The sequence below is a fragment of the Delphinapterus leucas genome, chromosome 1 (genome assembly GCF_059928025.1).
Source record: "Delphinapterus leucas isolate spDelLeu-1000000601 "Yukka" chromosome 1, BTC_Dleu_Yukka2, whole genome shotgun sequence".
NCBI classification, from domain to species: domain Eukaryota; kingdom Metazoa; phylum Chordata; class Mammalia; order Artiodactyla; family Monodontidae; genus Delphinapterus; species Delphinapterus leucas.
The window spans coordinates 36,825,904-36,845,640 of record NC_143129.1 but is presented as its reverse complement, the minus strand read 5'-3'; the positions used below and the strand labels follow the sequence as shown (position 1 = coordinate 36,845,640).

Sequence of the window (19,737 nt, the reverse complement as noted above, 5' to 3'; positions counted from 1 at the left end):
AAAGACTGGGGATTCAACACTATAGTTTAGGAAACAGCAATTCACATTACCATTCGGTCAGATTCTTTCAACAAAACAGAAGTTGCACTCACATGTATTAAAAGACAAAAATTAACTGCCATCTGTATCAATATGTTAATGTGCTTCAATCACATGTTTTCATGAAAGTTTAAACATAAAATCACCTTTAAGATCTAGGCCATGTGATCTGCTCCCTGCCATGTCAGATTATACCCCGTGAAGTTTACTGTCTTAAGAGTGATAGAGTTCTTTATATCTTGACAAATAACTAAAAGGAAAATAAAAACCCACACACACAATAAGATGAAGAGCCTATACATTTGTCAATCTTGATTTATTTGCTTTTCTTGAGTCAATTGGAGGTTTATAGCCACATTCTTTTTTTTTTTTTTTTTTTGGTACGCGGGCCTCTCACTGTTGTGGCCTCTCCCGTTGCGGAGCACAGGCTCCAGACGCACAGGCTCAGCGGCCATGGCATGTGGGATCTTCCCAGACCGGGGCACGAACCCACATCCCTTGCATTGGCCAGCGGACTCTCAACCACTGCGCCACAAGGGAAGCCCTATAGCCACATTCTTAAAATCATTAACTACAATCTTCCCAAACAGGTAATTGATGAACTGATGCATTCTAAAACTTGTCAGTAACAAAGTGTTATTCCAGTTTACAGCAACAGTTTAATTCTATTCAGTACTAAAACTGAATACACTGAATACTGCAAACTTTCTTCCCAACCACTCAGTAAAGTACTACATACTTTTGAGACAAAGGAAAAAAAAAAGAAAAACCTAAAGAGCGTAAGACTCTTCCGATTTTCATTTCCAATGATACATGCCAATCTTGATGATCAGTCAGCGATGTAAATGTCAACTATAAACCCAGTATTTTATTAGCTGCTATGCAGTATACTAGAGCAATAGAAGAGGGAGGACCTCAAACCCTCTGTTCCCTCAAATTGAAAGGCAGGCTTCCTGACCCCTCCAGACCACTACTGGACACAGGGAACACACACTCATGTTTCAGGACCCCAACCAACAGTCACCTGCTTTGTGATTACTTCCATGACACACCCTCACCAACACCACTGAGTTTGCTGCTCCTGCGGGACGTTACATATATTTCCTATTTGAACACATACCACAGTGCATTATAATTATGATTGCAGATACATATTCTAACAATTTAAAGATCATGATGACTTTTTTGCTCTTTACATCTTGCTATTTCCCTTCCCATAATATTTCTTGAAAAGAAACCATAAAAATATAGACAAACACAAAAAACAGAAAATATACAAAACATGTGGTTTGTGGCTTAACACAAACTTAAGTAAGATTAATTCTGACAGTATCCAGCATGACAAACTTCCATGGTACAAATGAGAATGGACCAAGGTTTGGGCAGGTACAGGAGACAATCCAGGCATGAACAACACTAAGAAAAGGTAGACAGGAAGTAACATGGTGTGTAGGAACTCACGAGACCAGTCTGATGGGAAGAGACTTAAACAAGACTGAAACTCACTTTCTAAACCACCATCTCCAATTGGACAATTCGCAAGACACTGGTGCCCCAAAGTGGCCGATTTATTCAATCCCTTTAATGGGGAGAAACAGTTTAAAATTTTACCCCTTTAGTTTGCCCCAAAAACAACTATCAAATGTTGGCAGGACACAATGAAGGCTTACCACCTTTGTTAACATAGTTACGTCTCTCTCTCTCACAACTAGCCCACTTAGCTCCAGGTTCCTTAGCGCACCTGACGCACTTACACAGCGTCTAAGAGCTTTACACAACTGGAAGGTCACATCTTTATTTCTTATTGCAGGAACACAACTTCTGGAAACTTTATTTCTGTCAAAACCTAAAGCAAAATTATTGTAAAATGAGTGATTTAAACCATACATTTTATCACCGTTAAAAAGCAACTAAAAAGAAAAAAAGCATCTGCTCTGTGCTAAGGATTAGAAACGACTCCTGCCCTTAAAGCCTCATTAAGAAGGGACATGTATAAACACAAAATTTCAATCACATGATATAAAGAACCATAACCCTCATGAACAGAGGTTCCTATGGAGGCAAAAAGTTATGTCTAAGCGACAGTTTCATGATAACCCTGAAGTACAATCGAGAAAGATGAGGCTATGCAGAGTTGGAGGAGGAGGTGCATTAACTGCAGAGGGAACATCTGTGAAAACATACTCAAGCCTGACTCCTGCTGGGCACTGTAAATACTGCAGGTGGGGATGACTAAAGGCCAGGGGTCCAAGTGTGAGAAGGGACAGAAAATAGAGATGTCGGTAGAATAAAGCCTGGGAGACAGCAGGGCTTGTATCCCACAGGTGATGAGGCCCGGGGCTACCACTGGCTGAGTAAGGGTGCCTCCGCTGATTAGAGAAAGGCACCCCGCTGCTGAAGGACCAATTAGATAAAGGGAGTGATCACAAAAAGCTCCCCTTCCTCAGGGCCAAAGAGCCCCAGGAGGCTTGGTAGAGCACAGTTCAGACTACACGCCTCTGGGCAAGCACAGGCTGGGCGGCTAGTATGCACTAACTCTGTGTGGGCAAGCCATTAGCAGCATTATTTTAGGCGTATCTTTTCATGTTAGAAGATCACTCAACCCCAGTAGGCAGATGAACTTAGAGGAACTTAGAGGAACTGGGGCCGCGAAACCACCCAGGAGCTTCTGCCATAGTCCGGGCAAAATGCAATGTGGATGAAGAAGCAAATTTAGGAGGAGGCCAAAATCTACAAGCTGGACCCACTGGATGCAAGACATAAAGAAAGTTCAGTGAAGGAACTCTGAAGAGAATGGGCTCTGCAATAAATTTTTCTTACAATCAATGTAAAATATTAGGCAAAATTAAGTACCGTGGTCTTTAAGGTCCCTTCCAGCTCTAATTTCTTTTGATTTCTAACTTATTACTCTGGTTAAGTAAAGTCCCTTCAGAGGTATGGAACAGTTCCTACACCTGAATGGGATGCAAAGAAAAATCTGATTTCTCTTCACCAGGGGATGAGTTGAACTGTCCTTGCAGAAGAGATAACACATGGTGTGAACCCCAGATCCTAGAAAAGGGCCAGGCTCACGATAAGTATTCCACTTTTTGAAAACAAATGAACAGTCATTTCCTCTCCTAGATCTTAACACCCTTTCTCTGCTGGCTACTTTCTTTCAGCTTATAAACATCCTCAATATACTCACTTAAAAAGCCCTCAGACCTATGATTCTTTGGATCTTCTTGTGGGTAACCTAAGTATCTCCCATGTCTTCAAATACCTGTCCTCCCAAAAAGCCAAGATCTGTACCTTGGGCCCAGACCTGTCTACCAGGCCCCTCTAAAGTACTGAAGATGAAGTAAGATTCTCTCCCCACCCCCAATCCCTTTCTACTATGCTCTGTATCTCACAAAAAGATGCAGCTGTAAACCGTCACCCACACTTGCTGCCCTCCCTTTTCGAACTGGTCACCAGGCCCTACCCATTCTCTCTTGGATCTGCAAAACCCAGTCCCACCTTTTATAACTTAAGTGGGACCCTTAGATTACAATTCACCCTGCACCCAATCAAGTGCCTTCCACATGGAGGTCTGAGTGAGTCTCTAAACCAGAAGTCCATCTCACTGTTCTTTAGGGTTTCCCACAGCCTTCAGGATAAACATCTAAACTTCTGACAGGACAAACAAGGCCCCTTTCTTCTGGGCCCCACTAGGTTTCCAGTATCAACTCTCATTTCTTTCCCAAACCCTGAGTTCCAGGCCTGTACCTTAGTTTTGCCATATTTTCTTATATTTCTCCAACTTTGACACACACTGCTCCCTCCTGCCACCCCCAGGAGCTTCTACATATCCTTAGAAAGGATGGCACCTCCTCCAAGAAGCCTACCCTGAACTTTCCCTTCCAAGATTCTGTGCTCTGCAAAGGGGAAAGGTGGTGGGGAAGGATACATTAGGAGTTTGGGATTAACATATACACACGACTCTATATAAAGTAATCAACAAGGAACTACTGCATAGCACAAGGAACTCTACTCCATATCCTGTAACAACCTGTACAGGAAAAGAATCTGAAAAAGAATGGATATATGTATAATGGAATCACTTTGCTGTACACCTGAAACTAACACAATGTTGTAAATCAACTATGCTCCAATATAAAATAAAAATTAAATTAAAAAAAACAAGATTCTGTGCTCTGTAGCACCAGAACTCACTTCTTCCAGAGCACTGACTACTGTCCTTGTGGTTTACTTGCCGCCCAGTAGAAGGGGAGATTACCTAGGGCAGAAGCATCGTCTCCAGCAGCCCTTGGTTCTGACAACTCATTCAAGTGCCAGGATACTTAACACACATAACCTGCTTAATTCATTCTAAGAACCCACAGAAAAGGTGGTTTTCAATGTCATTTTACAAGTGTGGGGATTGTAGTGCAAAAGAAACCTGCCCAGGCCACAGATAGCATAAACTCTGGAATTCAAACCCTAAGCTGCCTTCACACTGGTGCTCTTTCCACTATATGATAGGACTATTGAAAAAAAAATTTTTTTTCCTGAACCCTGTTTTAATGAAAAGGAAATGAAGCTGGGATATATCCATTTCCTAGTCACTTTGGCGTGTACCAGGCAAAGTCATTCAACAGACCAGGTGACATCTGTGGAATAATGAACAATGCTCCAAACTGTGCCAAGTGTTCTACATTGTAGAGTCTAGAAGCATTAACACAGTGCATCCTTGTAACCGCCACGGAGGCTGGGTCCTGTTAAGCCCATGCTACAGATGAGAACACTGAGACCTTGAAGCCTTAAGGCACTCGGCCGGGGTCACCGAGCTGGCAGGAGTCCTAGGCCGCACGCCCCGTCTAGTGCACACACACCCGGGCACTGGGCACCGGTTCTAGTGCCCACCCTCCACCTTGTACTATCTAAAACTCCGCTTCACAGTGCCGACACGAGAGCCCCTGGAAGTGGAAAGTACAAACCCATCTCGCCAAGCCATGGCTGGAAGAAGCTCTGGATACAGATCGGGGGCAGAGGGTGCTCAGGGGCGGCTCCCAGTCCACCCCGCACAGGCAGTGGGCGTTGAAGTCCAGCAGGCCCTCACGCAGGGAGGCGCCCACGGCGGGCAGAGGCACCGAATCCTGCAATGCGCACAGGTCCTCACAGCGCCAGAAAAATGTCGGCCACGCTGTCGCCGCGCAGCTTCACTCAGTGATGATGGGCCGAGCGCAGCCTCGGGAAAGCTGGCTGCAGACACGATGCCCACACACGCCTGGAAGACCCGGCTGGCCTCCCGGCCCCTCGGGCGGCCATCGCAGTCCAGGGAGTGGTAATAAGGATCAAAGTGGTAAAGGTCCTGCATTCTTCTTCTTGCATTATTTCAAAACTGGCATAGCTGGCGTCAGGCAGTCCGGTAACTGGGTCCGGCGGACCGGTAATTGGGTTCATTTGCCTCTGCGTTATCTGCCTGCCATCTGCTTCCTGAAATGCAAACAGCTACACAGGGTGATTTGCTACAAGACAGTGTAGGGAGCTTAAGCACAAGATGCAGGATGTAATTTACATTGACAGCTAGGGAGTGATAGGAACAGGATGTAATTTAGCTTTGTGAAACATACATCTAGTTACAGACACTACAGATTAGTAACAGTTTAAATGAAACTAGGATCGATTAACCCTTTCAGGCCAGTTTATGTGTCTTCTCTAGCCTGTTCACTGTCCCCTTTACTTTCCTTATTTTCAGGAGAGGAAAAACTTCATTTCTATTTTTGCTGCAACACTGTTATGCTTAGTGAAATAAGTCAAACAGAGAAAGACAAATACGGTATGTTATCACTCGCATGTGGAATCTAAAAAATAAACAGTAAATGTAACAGAAAGGAAATGAACGCACAGATGTAGAGATCAAAGCAGTGGTTACCAGTGGGTAGAGGGAAGGGGGGAGGGGCAAGATAGGGGTAGGGGAGGGGATGAAGAGGCACAAACTACTATGCATAAAATAAATAAGCTATAAGGATAGCCAATGTTTTATAATAACTTTAAATGGAGTATAATCTATAAAAATATTGAATCACTGGTTTCTAATATATTGTTATTACAATATAATACCGTAAATCAACTATACTTCAATTTAAAAAATGATCACCACAGTACGTCTAGTTAACATCCATTACCATACATGGTAGAAATCTTCTTTTCTTGTGATGAGGACTTTTAAGATCTACTCTCTTAGCAAATTTTAAATATGCAATACGGCCTTATTAACTATAGTCACATCCCCAGGACTTATTCATCACTGGCAGTTTGTACATATTGACCACCTTTACCCATTTCACCCACCCTCCACCCCCTGCCTCTATGAGCTTTTTTAAAAATTCCATATGAAGTGAGATCATACGGGATTTTTCTTTCTCTGTCTGACATATTTTACCTAGCATAACACCCTGACGGTCCATTCATGTTGTCACAAATGGCAGGATTTGCTTCTTTCTCATGGCTGAATTATACATACATATATAAATAATTTGGCATATATATATGCCAAATGTCCTTTGTCCATTTATCCATCGATGGAACACAGGGGTTTCTAAGTTGGCTACTGTAAATAATGCTGCAATGACTATGGAGGTACAGATTTCATTTTGAATTAAGAGTTTCTGTTTGCCTCATACAAATACCAAGTAGTGGAATTGCTGCATCGTATGATAGTTCTATTTTCAATTGTTTGAGGACCTCCATACTGTTTTCCATACATTCCTACCAACAGTGTCCAAGGCTTCCCTTTTCTCCACGCCTTTCCAACACTTGTTAGTTCCTGTCTTTTTTTTTTTTAAACATCTTTATTGGAATATAATTGCTTTACAATGGTGTGTTAGTTTCTGCTTTATAACAAAGTGACTCAGTTATACATATATATATATGTTCCCTTATCTCTTCCTTCTTGAGTCTCCCACCCTCGCACCCTCCCTATCCCACCCCTCTAGGTGGTCACAAAGCACCGAGCTGATCTCCCTGTGCTATGTGGCTGCACGAATTTGCGTGTCCTCCTTGCGCAGGGGCCATGTTAATCTTCTCTGTATCGTTCCAATTTTAGTATATGTGCTGCCGAAGCGAGCACGTTCCCGTCTTTTTGATATTAGCCATTCCAACAGGAATGAGGTGACACCTCTTTGTGGTTTGGCTTCTCTGCTGATTAGTGATTTTAGGTGCCTTTTTAACTATCTTCAGGCCATCTCTGTATCTTCTCTGTAAAAATGTCTATTCAGATCCTCTGCCCATTTTTTCGTTGGATATTTTTTCTACTATTTTTGTATGAGTTCTTCATATAATTTGAATACTAACCCCTTATAGGATATATGATTTGTAAAAATTTTCTCCCATTCGGTAGGCTGCCTTTTCATTTTGTTATTGGTTTCCTTTGTTGTGCTTTTTAGTTGGATGTCGCCCCACTTGTTTATTTTTGCTTTTGTTGCCTTTACTTGGATCAACGTCTTTGCATAAGTTCTGGAAACAACTCTTTCATAGTTTCCATGGATCATTTTTAGGGGAGAGGGTGAGTTGAGATGAACTACTAATGAAAGGAGGGTCAATGGGTCGAACTATAGCCTCTGTTACTGTAGGTGGCCTCAAGGCCACAACTGATAGTCATTGTCTCCCTCCTGTGCTATCCATTCTCAATTCCCCTCATCCTTGGATAACATCTCTGTGAAAATGGATGGCTTACTTCGTGGGGTGACCCTCACGCTCGGCCCCGAGTGAGTGTTCCGAGCCCTGGTCATCATTTCTTTCTCAAACCATGGCTGCTGTACTTGACCATTTACTGTGTACTTGACCATTTACTGTCAAAATTGGGAAAGGCAGTACCAAGAAATACCCCACAGGCTTGTTTTTAATCAATCATTTTCCAATTAAAATTTTTTCCCCCCAGACATTTTTATCACCCCAAAAGGAAACTCTGTACCCATTGAGAAGATACTACTTCACTCTCTCTACCAGGCCCTGGACACCACCAATCTGCTTTCTTTCTCTATGGATTTACTTATTCTGGATATTTCAGATAAATGGAATCATACAGTGTATGACCTTTGTGTCTGGCATCTTCAACTTAGCATGATGTTCGTGAGAGTCATCCACACTGTAATATGTATTAGTATTGCATTCCTTAAAAGAATGTTTTTGGCCGTGTAACTGATATTTAATGGCTCCATTCCTTTTTATGACTGAATTACTATTCCACTGTATGTATATACCACAATTTGTTTATTCATTCATCCAGTGATGGACATTTGGGTTATTTCCATGATTTTTCTATTGTGAATAGTGCTGCTATAAACGTGTGTACGTAGATTTGAGTGTTTGTTTTCAATGATTTAGGAGTGGAATTGCTGAGTCATACGGTAATTCTATGTTTATCCCAAAAAACACACTCCAAGAAACTTCCTGAAAGTCTGTACTTGTCTCAGAAGCAGCTTTTCAGGAAACATGACGTGCAACAGTATGGACAGTGTCCCATGAGAGCTTATTTGTGATGCCTGGGGGTCTGGAGTTGGAAAGGGCTTCCCTTAGGAAGTGGCAGCTAAACTGAGGGCAAATTCAATGTTTTTTCCTTCCTTCCTTCCTTCCTTCCCTCCTTCTTTCCTTCAGAGGGATGGCATAGATGTTTTACACAGTATATCCTTTTAAAACTTTTTGCATTTGAACCCTGAACTTATTCATAAGACAAATGAATGATTATTTTAAGCAGGGTATTAGGGCTCAAATTATTAATATCATAGAACCATTACAGTGACAACTTGGATTGGAAACAATTTATTAGGAAAACATATGGAAGCTTTTTTTAATAACAATTTTGATAAACAAAAAAGTTGACAAATCAGTGTATAGAAAGAGTATTGGTTATTTGGGAAATTGTATCATAAAATGGATGGGCTCCACAAATTCTTTGATGTACTTGAAGAAAAGAGTGCTAAGTCAGTTTGGGCTGCTGTCACAAAGTACCATAAATGGGGCAGGGTGGGGGCTTGTAAACAACAAAAATGTAATTCTCAGTCCTGGAGGCTGGAAGTCTGCGATCTAGGTGCCGGGATCATCGCCTTCTGGTGAGGACTCTCTTCCGGGTTGCAGACTGTCCACTTCTCATTGTGTCCTCACAGGGCAGAGAGCAGAGAGAAAAAGCCAGCTCTCTCATGACTCTCACAAGGATAAGAATCTCATCATGAGGGCTCCATCCCGATTCGCTCGTCAAATCCCAAAAGACCCACCTTCTAATACCATCACATTGGAGGTAGCGTGTCAACATGTGAATGCTGGGGGGACCCAAATATTCAGTCTATAACAAGTACTAATGGGGAAATGAGAGCTTCTCTTGAGGATGTTAAGGGCTGCTACAAAGATCAACGGTACATGTGTTTCCAGAGAGAACTACAATATAGAATAAGTTCTATAAGGTGTTCACAGAACAGATTCATCTTTCTTCCCGAAAACAGTCCTTGGTAACCAGGGACCCATTCCTGGAAATTCACTCTTGCTCAAGGAAATCCATCCTCTCATTAAAAAAAAAAAATCTTACGAAGCTACATGAATGACACAAAGGACTTTTCCCAGCTCTAAGATTCTGTGTGTAAAACCTGTTAGTCTAAATTTATTTTCAAAAGATAGACCCTCCGTGGGGTCTGCTCCTGCGGGGAAGGTGGGACCCCCGCTTGTGTCCCAGCACCCAGGTATGGCTTCCTCAAGTTTGGGGTGAAGCCCCCAGCCCCCTTGGGCTCTGCAGCCGGGCGGTGGGCTCGGGGGAAGGACCATGGTCTCCGGGGGTTTCTCAGCAGGAGATGCCAGGGCTGCCGCGCAGGAACCCAGCGGCCCTGGGTGGGGCGCAGATTCGCCAGGCCTGGGTGTCCCTGCTGCGCACGGCTGCTGAGAACAGGGTCCGCGACGAAGCTCTGCCTGGCAAACGGGGAGGGTGGGCGGCTCCATCCTCCCCTTCCGTCGGCACAGCCCCATCGCAGCCCTCCCTTCCAACAGGCAAAGCCTGTGACCTGCGGCCGGACAGCTCCACACCCTCACGCCCCAGTGCTCGCCCCACGCCGGGATCAGGCACAAGCCCTGTGCCGGCCTCTCCGGACGGCTCGAGCGGGACGGCTTCTTCGGCGTGCCCGTCACCCACCCCGAGCCCAGGGGCCAGCAGGGAGGTCTGAGGGCCGCTCGGGCCCGAGAGGGGCGGAAGCACGGGCTTCGCGGCTGGGCCGGCCCTCCTCGCCTCCTCCTGCCTCTGCGACCCCGCCGGCCCAGGATGGGCTTCCCGTGGCCCCGTCTCCTTCCCACCCCCGTCGCGCCTCTTGCCCCCCCGGGCCGCGGGCTCCACCCGGAGCAGCACCGAGTCGTGAGGGTGCGGGAGGGCGCCCGCACTCGGGGCTTCCCCGACACCTACCCCTTGAAGAGGGTCCGACTGGCACCGCGCACGAAGCGGCCCTGGCGGGAGGGAGACCAGGGGGGAGGGGTCGGTGGGGAGCTTGACTCGCAGTCACTTCCGAGGGGACGGTAAGCCCCCAGGGCTGGGGGCTGACCGGCCTCAGCACTCCCATGAGGGGGTGGTCAGGAAGCAGGGACCCTGTCCCTGGGGCCCAGGGCGCTCCCGGGTCAGGCAGAGTTGCCAAGTGTGTCGGGTGCCGTGGACAGCTGAGGCACATTTTGCCCAAAGGTAAGTTCCAGCGCATCGCAGAGAGCAGAGGAAATACACACGGTGGTGAAAACTCCCTGTAGCTAAGGGTTGAAACGAACCAATAATTCCTCCTGTTTCTCAGGGTGTTCCGTTTGGCTGTTAGTGAAATGTACTTCCAAGGAATGCAGGCATGTGGCTCAAAAGGCCAGCAGTGCCTGGGGAGTCACAGCGAGATGCTCCCATCTCGCCCCTCTGGGCCATCCTGTGCTCTGGGAGCAGAGCTCTCAGCCAGAAGCCCTTTAAAGGCCCCCTTCTCTGAGTGGTGCTTGACCTGCTAGTGTTTGGGGCAGGAGGGTAGGCTGGGTGAAGGGTCTGAGCGCCATCCCGAGGGAAGGGCTTTGGAGGCCTGTGTGAGCCTGAGACCGGGGGCCCAGTGCCCATGGCCGAGGGGAGGCTAGCGCTGACTCCAGCCATGCTGAGCCAGATGTCGCCCTCCTTCCCGACAACGCAGCAAAGCCTGTCGCTCACATTCCTGGCTGTGCTGCTTACACTTGCCCTCTGGGAAGGCCAGCCTGGCAGAGCTCTGTTCCTGCCCTCTGGGCTGCTGGGAACTGAGTACCTAGCCTGGGTGCTGGAGGGGAGGAGCCATAGATGGTGGAGGCCCAGTGCCCGCCCAGGATGCTGCCCCTCTGCTGAGCTGAAACTTCTAATCAACGTCTTAATAAAACCAAAAGGGACGTGATATTGTTCTACCACCTGTGCCCGACCAATGTCAGCCCTTTGTCATATGGGGCAGTGCTGTCTAATGGTAAAGCTTCCAGTATCAGATCCCCAATCCCTTCTGCTACCCCCTCCCATGGAGGTTCAGAGGGTACATCTGTATTTCATAGAACCTGAAACTCTGATTTTACAAAGGAGCTGGAGGTCTGGAGAAAGAACTGGTCTGATCTCAGTTAAGAATGCAACTTTATACCTGGACGATACTAGAGCACTTTAGCACCTCATGTGTTTGAAAATGAGATCTTCACAAAGACCTCATGGGCAGCAGACACAGGCAGGAGAGGGGACAGACTGAAGCTCTGGAACTGACTGATCAAGTAGCAGAGCTCCAGCTGACTTCCAGGCCTACCACTGATTTACTATCACCAGAGCCATGTAACACACCTTCCACATAGAGAACCAGCAGAAAAATGAGTTTGAAGAGCATTTTAGCTAAATCCAAGATCATTCTGATCATTAGTGAAAGTCATTCTGTTCCTACATGCTGCCCACACCCTGACCCCCCTTCCTAGAACCAAGTGGGTTCTGAGATTAAAGTGCAAGTGACAAACCTGGGGGTGACCAGGCTTTACTTTATCATCTCTTTCTTCTTCTTCCACTTGTGTTCCTGGTCTTACTCTTCCCGGTTCTTCTGCAGGGAGTGGCCCAACAACCCTGTCAAGCAAAATCACACACCCTAAAGATGACTTTCACGGACTCCTCACGTGGAGGCAGTTTTCAAAAGGTCTTCCTTCCTACCTACACCCACCCACCCCCCAAAAAAAATCAATCTTCATCTCAGGAGCCCTAAAAGGCACATCTTACCTCAAGATTTAATATTTAATACAACCTTTAGATCTAGTTCTGATAACTGCCAGTTGCCCCCAATTCACTCTTTGCAAGAGAATTCTACCTGAATCACAAGGTTAATAACCTGACTGCAAACACAGCATCCTTAAGCTATCTATGGTCACCCTGGCAACTCACTATAAAGTTCTTCTTTTTAAAATATTTCAGAAAAGTAATTTCAGTCATCAAGATTACATATTGCACAGAACAAAAAGCTTTATTATTCTTACCGTTCTCCGGATGTAACTCTACGTCTCTTTTCCTCCTATGTGGAGAGAAGGGAAAAAGAGAAAAACAATATTTCAAAAGAAGATCAAAACCAAAAGCAAAGGGCTTCCCTGGTGGCGCAGTGGTTGAGAGTCCACCTGCCGATGCAGGGGACACGGGTTCGTGCCCCGGTCTGGGAAGATCCCACATGCCGTGGAGTGGCTAGGTCCGTGAGCCATGGCCACTGAGCCTGCGCGTCCGGAGCCTGTGCTCCGCAACGGGAGAGGCCACAACAGTGAGAGGCCCGTGTACCACACACACACACACACACACACACACACACACACACACACACAAAGCATGAGTCAAAGTATTAAATAAATACATTTGATGTGGTTCAAAACAGGGGTTGGGGGATAATCTCGGTTTGGGGGAGATCTGGGCAACCTTCAGTCTGGTGTTGATGTCCCACCACCCTCAAAACAAAGAGAGGCCCAGGAGCTGTCCCAGCACACGTCTGCGCACTACAGGTCATCTAGTGATGCTACGTAAAGTCAAAAATCCACCTCATGTCAGGGATTTGTTAACACTAGAAAAAAACCAAAGGAGTACTTTGGGATTCACATCAGGAAGTGATGATGACAACCTAGACGGGACGCCAGCTCTTCTCTGATGAATACCTTAGTACACTACTTCCCTAAGTTCACAACACTTGCCATCTCCAGGATATCTGTATCTGTATCTCCCCCAGCTGGGGGCTGCTGGGAACTCAGGACTGGCCCACCCCGAGGCCCCGCGCCAGCAGGCGCCACACTCACCGGATGGTCTCAATGATTTCGTGAGCGGCATCGTGGGGTTTAAACGTCCTGGACAGGGTTCAGAGCTGTCCCTCCCCACTCCGGTGATGGGGGCGATCACAGGGGGCGGGTGCTGCAGCCCCCAGGACTACTCGACTCGCGGGACCTACCAGAGAGCTCCACCCACAGCGCTGGGGCCATGTCCTGCCACGTGGGACACGCTGGGTCCTGGAGCGCCTGTTCCTGCAGCGCCCTGCCGCCCAGTGGGCTGCGGGGAAGGGACCGGGACGGACTCGAAGCCCCCGACCCTCCTGCCCCAGGACTTCCCCTGGGCGCTCCTGCAGCCTGGAAGCCACAGGTCTGCCTCTGAGTCCCTGAACCACCGCAGGCCTCGGTCTCCATCTGTAAAATGGGGAAACACCACTCGTGCAACCACCGGGAGCGGGCGAGCAGCGGTCCTCCTTCCCGGCCACGGCGGCGCTCTCCTGGCCTCACTGCACCCGGTGGGCTGGCCTCGCTGCTTTCCCCGAGGAGCATATCAGGGGTCGCTCTGGCCTTTCGCCAGGGTCTTGGCGGCCAGCTAACCCAAGACCTGGCACAAAACAAGTGAGGACGACACATCATGTGGACGGTCTGTAACTCTAGACTGCACCTCCGCCCCGCCGGTGAAGGTTCCTATCACGGTGAGGAGGGGCCTCGAAGAAGATGTACAGCCAGAGGAGGGCCCGCGAAGAGCACGGGCTGAAGCCGGAGGTGAGATGGTCAGGCCCAGAGCTGCCAGCCCTTCCCCGGGACAGCGACTGCCCTTCTCAGACCAGGCCACCATTTCCACACTTCACAGTGGAGGACGGCAATGCCGGCAGAGCCCCTACAGGCCAGGGCACGGATGCCCGGAAGGTCCCAGGACAGGGGCCCCCACGGCGCAGCGGTCCTAACAGGTCAAACAACTCCGGAAACACCCTTTGTGTCCTAAGCCTCATATTTGCAACAGCAGCCCTACTGAGCTATAATTCACACAGAATGGGCCCCCGCTTCAAGTATACACTTCAGTGGGTTTTAATACATTCAGAGCTGGGCAACCATCCCCTCTATCCAGTTCCAGAACATCCCATCACCCCATTAGCAGACGCGCCTCAATCCCCTCCCCAGCCCCTGACAACACTAATCCACTCTCTGTTTCTGTGGATTTGCCCATTCTGGACGTTTGTAAATACAATTACTGTATGTGACCTTTTGCCCAGAATCTTATTTTTTAAGGCAAAGGAAAAAACCAATCTTCTATCGTTCTTAATAATATCCTTCAACTTACCAAGGACGGAGCAGTAAATATCCATTGAACACATATTACTTAGACAAGGCCGGGGGCGGGAGATGGAGCACGTGCCGTCTGTGCAGTCCAGCACAGGACAGCCCTGCAGACCAGTGGTTCCCGACACGGGGGAACTGACCCGCAGCTTCAGCGCCACTGCTGACCCAGAAACCCTGGAGAAGAACCACTGATGGGAACAATCGGCCCCAAGGCCTCCTGGCAAATGGCAGAAAACAGTGAGGACAGCTGGGTTTGGAAAACAGTCTGGCAGCTCCTCAAAGGTTAAACAGTTAGCAAATGACCCAGCAATTCCTCTCCTGGGTGTCTGCCCAAGAGAAATGAGAATATTCGTCCACACAAAACCCTGAACATTGGGCTTCCCTGGTGGCGCAGTTGTTATGAATCTGCCTACTAATGCAGGGGACACAGGTTCGAGCCCTGGTCCGGGAAGATCCCACATACCAGGGAGCAACGAAGCCCGTGCACCACAACTACAGTGCCTGCGTGCTGCAACTACTGAAGCCCGCGTGTCTAGAGCCTGTGCTCCGCAACAAGAGAAGCCACTGCAATGAGAAGCCTGCGCACTGCAACAAACACTAGAGCCCACACACCCAACTAGAGAAAGCCCGTGCGTAGCAACAAAGACCCAATGCAGCCAAAAAAAAAAACCACGCCAAAAACCCGAACATTAATGTTCACAGAGGCGTGATTCACAACCGCCAAAAGGTGGAAACCACCCAAATGTCCATCAACAGATGAACGAATAAACAAATGTGTCCCTCCACACACTGAAATATTATCCATCCACGAAAAAGAGTGAAGCACTGACACTCGCTACAACATGGATGGACCCTGAGAACACGATGCTCAGTGAGAGAAGCCAGACGGAGGATACACAGGGTGTGTGATTCCACTGATGGGAAATGTCCAGAACAGGCAAGTGCACAGAGACAGAGAGTGGGTTCCTGGTTGTCAGGGGCTGGGGAGGGGGATGGGAGGGATGCTAATGGGGATGGGGTTTCCTCTCGGGGTGATGGAACGTTCTAAAATTGGTAGTAGTGACGACTGCACTCAACGAATACACTACAAAGCAGGGAACGGCACGCTTTAGGTGGATGAGGTGAAGAGTGTGGGAATTACACCTCAAAACAGCTATCAACAACAGCAACAGGGACTTCCCTGGCGGTCCAGTGGTTAGGACTCTGTGCTTTCACTGCCGAGGGCCCAGGCTCAATCCCTGGTTGGGGAGCTAAGATCCCACGAGCTGCATGGCGCGGCGAAAAACAAACAAAAAACCACAACACAATCTATAGGAGGAAATGCGTGGCATTGTTAAAAGCACCTCCACCTCAGTAGGGAAATACTGAGCATCTAAGACACTCATGTGGCCGACAGACTCTGTTTCTGGTCCACAACATTCAGTGAGTCCAGACAGACAGTCCTGGCAGCCCTGAATTCCCTGGGCTCCTGTACCCATTGAAAGCAGAGAAGATGCCACGCTTCCCGCAGGGTCTGCTCAGAGACAAACGTACAGAGCACAGTGTACAAGGCACTGAGGTAGCCACAGGATGAGGAGGAGGGTCTAGAACTTTCCACCAACACTCTCCTGCATCACACTCCTCCTGAGGGGAGCTGGCCCCCATGCACTGAGGAGCCTCAGCAGCCCTGCGGGGCCCACATGCAGAGGAGCCACGGGAGGGGCCTCCTGGAAGCCAGGCATCCCGCCTGGTCCGGCCTTCGGATGGGGAAGCCCCGGCTGAAGCCCCTGCTGCAGCCTCCTGAGAGACCCTCGGCCGGAATCCCCTGGCCCGCCTGCTCTGAATCCCTGCCCTCAGAAACCACGGAAGGTCATCAGTGTGCGTCATCTCAAGCTGCTAAATTCATGTCTGCGTTTAGGCGGATACCCTACACCCTGCGAGCACAGCCCATAAGAACAAGTCTTAGAGCCACGGGAGGACATGACAGCACCCAGGAGAGTCTCATTCCGGTCACCACTGTGGAGTGACTAAACAGCGTGCACCCTCTGGAAGGACCCCGTGAGCACGTGCGTGTGCCTGAGCGTGCACCACGTGGCAGCCCCGTGCTGGCTCGGACTGCGCTCCCTCCCTCGGCCCCCTCAGGAGGCTGGACGTGCCTCAGAGACGCTCCTCTGCAGGGGCGGCAGGGGCCCTCACGGCACGCAGGCCACAGCCCTGGCCGAGCCACCGCGTCTCAGGCCGCATCACACAGACCTGGGAAGACAGGGGCCTGGAATGTGGTCTCATCCGTGATGAGATGAACTCAAGCTTTCCCAAGCTTTAAAACCAGAACGAAAGGAAGGAAACAGTTTATGACGTGCCTCCTACAGTCTCAGGATGCTGCTTTAGGAACTGGCCAGCTTCCAGTGACTGTCCTGAGTCATATGATTTAAGATGCCCTGATCACCATCGATGATTCAGAAACTCTCACAGCTTCTCGGCTGTGGCCTCTTCTGCTTCACAGGCCTTCAGAACAGAGCGACGCCAGAAGCCGATCCAGAAAGGTCCGACTGAGAACAGCCCTGAGGAAGCCCACGCTTAGGAGCACCCACACCTCCTCCCCCGGGGGAGCCCTGGAACTCCGGGGTTTGAGGCCAGCCCTGGTCTCGCTGCACAGGACGCCCGGCCTCCCCATCCCAGCCACAGCCCCGGCCTGCTGCTGGCTGCTTGCTGAGTCACTGACTAACCCAGGCCCTTCTCACTGACAGCCTCAGAGCCTCCGCAGGAAGCCGCGCAGAGGCTTAGCGGAATGCTGCTCACCACAGAGCCGGTGGCCTCACTCCGGGGTCCTGGGAAAACAGCCGCAATAAGCACAACCGTTCCCGCCTGAAAAAGCGCGCTGTGCGCAAGCTGGGGGCTGTCATCAGGCCTGAGCCGCCACCAAGCCCGTCCCGTCTGCTCCCCCCACGCCCCGCCCAGCTCAGGTGAGGGTGGGGGCCGCCCACGGGGCTGGGGAGTCTGGCTGTCCCACTTGGCAGGCCGCTGCCTCCTCCTTGACCGTGAGGACAGGTGTGGGAACAGGAACTCCACCCGGACGCCCGCAGGTCTGCCTCTGACCCTGCTCGTCCCCGCATGCCCTGTGCCCGGCGTGAGGAGCCTGGATAGGAGGTCTCCTGGGTACTCGCTGCCAGGGCACAGCCCACCCCTGAGCACGCAGGCTGGTTCACGGTGACAGGGGCACGACATCTGGAGAAATCGTCCCTGGAGGACACGGCGAGAGGCAGGGGGCAGAGACTAGGGAGGAGACAAGACGTGGACTCCGTCCTCCTCTTCCCACTTGCAGCAGGAAGACGCCGGGACCCAGGGGGCCTCCGAGGCAGGGACATCACACTGGGATGAGCATCATAATCCCTGGTCAGTGTGGAGTTCTTGGGCTCATCCACAAAGTTTCAGAATCAGCAGGTCTGGACCCCAGGAACCCGCATTCCTAACCAGTTCCAGCTGGCGGGGAGGCTGCTGGCCCGGGGCCCCACTCAGAGAACCACCAGCCTGAAGCCAGCAGGGACTCTTGCTCTATCACCGTCTGCTGAGGGCACGAGTGCCCAGGAGGTGTCGAGGGGCAGCACCCTGGGACTCTGTCCACTGTCCCCACTCCCCAGCAGGCTGCAGGGGACACTGCCTGCGGGCTGGGGGTCGCTGCCTTCTTCCCCGAGGCTCTGCACACCTCTGGAGCCCTGGGGTGGGGGCCAAGGCAAGTGGGACAGAGCGGCCAGGGTGGGATGCACGCACTGCTTCCCAAAGTGGAGAAGCACAGTGGGAAGAGTCAAAGGCACAGGAGATGGAACACGGTGGGAGGTCTGCCGGCTGTCTCTCTGCCTCTCCCAGTGGCCGGGCTTTGAGAGCAGAGATCTGGCTGGAGGAGTGGAAAATCCACAGAAGGCTCTCCATCTGGGAGGCAAGTGAAGGCACTCAGCCTCACCTCTCAGCCTGCAGCCCCGCTGGGGAGCATCTCTCAGCCTGCAGCCCCACTGGGGAGCACGCACTCGCCAGGGAGAGGGAGCAGGGGGTGAAGGGGGAGGGGGAGGGCCGTGGGCCTGAGTACTCAAGAAGTGAACAGGTTTTCACTTGAAAATGAGTGCATTTCACACAGGGGCGGGGGTGGCAGAGAGACTGGCTGTGGAGCATCATACGGGTCTCGTCCACAGTCAGCCCTGGACATCCACAGGTCCCCAGCAAGGGGGTGCTGCCTGGTCACAGGACCGTACCTGAGGACAAGCCAGGCCAAGGTTGGGAACCACCTGGTAAAGCGATGTAAAGGAGAGAGCCAGGAAGAAGGCTCTCCTCCCACCGCCCACCCGGCCCTCTCCCCCCGGGCCAGGCTGACAAACCAGGCTGGTATTGGGACTGAGCCGCATCGCAAAACCCTGCCCGCGAGACCCGCACTGCAAGAGCAGTCAACATGGGAAAACAGGAAGGGGCTGCCGGGATCCCATGAGGCCAAAGTCCAGCTGGAGGAGGAAGAGAGAAGAGGGAGTGGGCCCATGGCTCCCAGGCCACAGACACAGTGCAGGACACGGTGGGCCCGTGGCCCTGACCCGGGCGGGTGGGACCCGCTGTGCACACAGGGGCCCCGATGACCAGGGTCCAAGGAAGGAGCCGCCAAGAGGGAGAGGGGTCTAGAGCCTCACTGTGCCCACAGCGGCCCCTGGCCACCTGGATGAGGGGCAATGGTGCGCGCTGGCCCACTCCAGTGGCGTGTGCTGTGAGCACAAGATGCACGCAGATTTCTAAGACAAGGTGTGCGTGCACACACAAAGTAAAACTGCCCTTCAGTAATTCTTTAAATGGCACGTTGAAAACGTCGTGTCTGGGCTATACTCGGTTATGTACAATGCTATGAAAACGTACCTCGCCTCCTCCTTCTGACTCGTCACATGGCTCCCACAAGGGCACACACGTGGCTTGTGTGCCCCCTCACCTACCGCCGCACCTGCGGGAGCATTTCCAGACCTGACCCTGAACCTGAGCTCCATGCCTGGGTCCGCAGCTCACGGAAGCTAGTCTGCGCAGAGCCAGGACAGGCTGGGATGTCCTGTTGTCCGGGCAGCCATCCTTCTGCAGGACGGGCATAGGTGTGTCCACAGGAAGACGGGGCGCCACAGGGGCTCCAGGGGTGACAAGACCATT

At 50.5% G+C, this 19,737-nt stretch overlaps 1 protein-coding gene and 1 non-coding gene across 2 annotated transcripts in view; both read right to left on the bottom strand.

The window, feature by feature from the left end:
- The window catches only part of LOC111170796 (centrosomal protein of 78 kDa-like), a 56,053-nt gene that overhangs the window by 19,293 nt on the left and 17,023 nt on the right, over positions 1 to 19,737 (bottom strand). Inside the window, 2 exon segments of the mRNA XM_089912415.1 lie at positions 12,004 to 12,106; positions 12,511 to 12,545. Coding sequence (XP_089768541.1) covers positions 12,004 to 12,106; positions 12,511 to 12,545 — 138 coding nt within the window.
- On the bottom strand, positions 7,030 to 7,132 carry LOC115802473 (U6 spliceosomal RNA). The gene has a single exon (XR_016390911.1). It is a non-coding gene; the product is annotated as a U6 spliceosomal RNA (small nuclear RNA).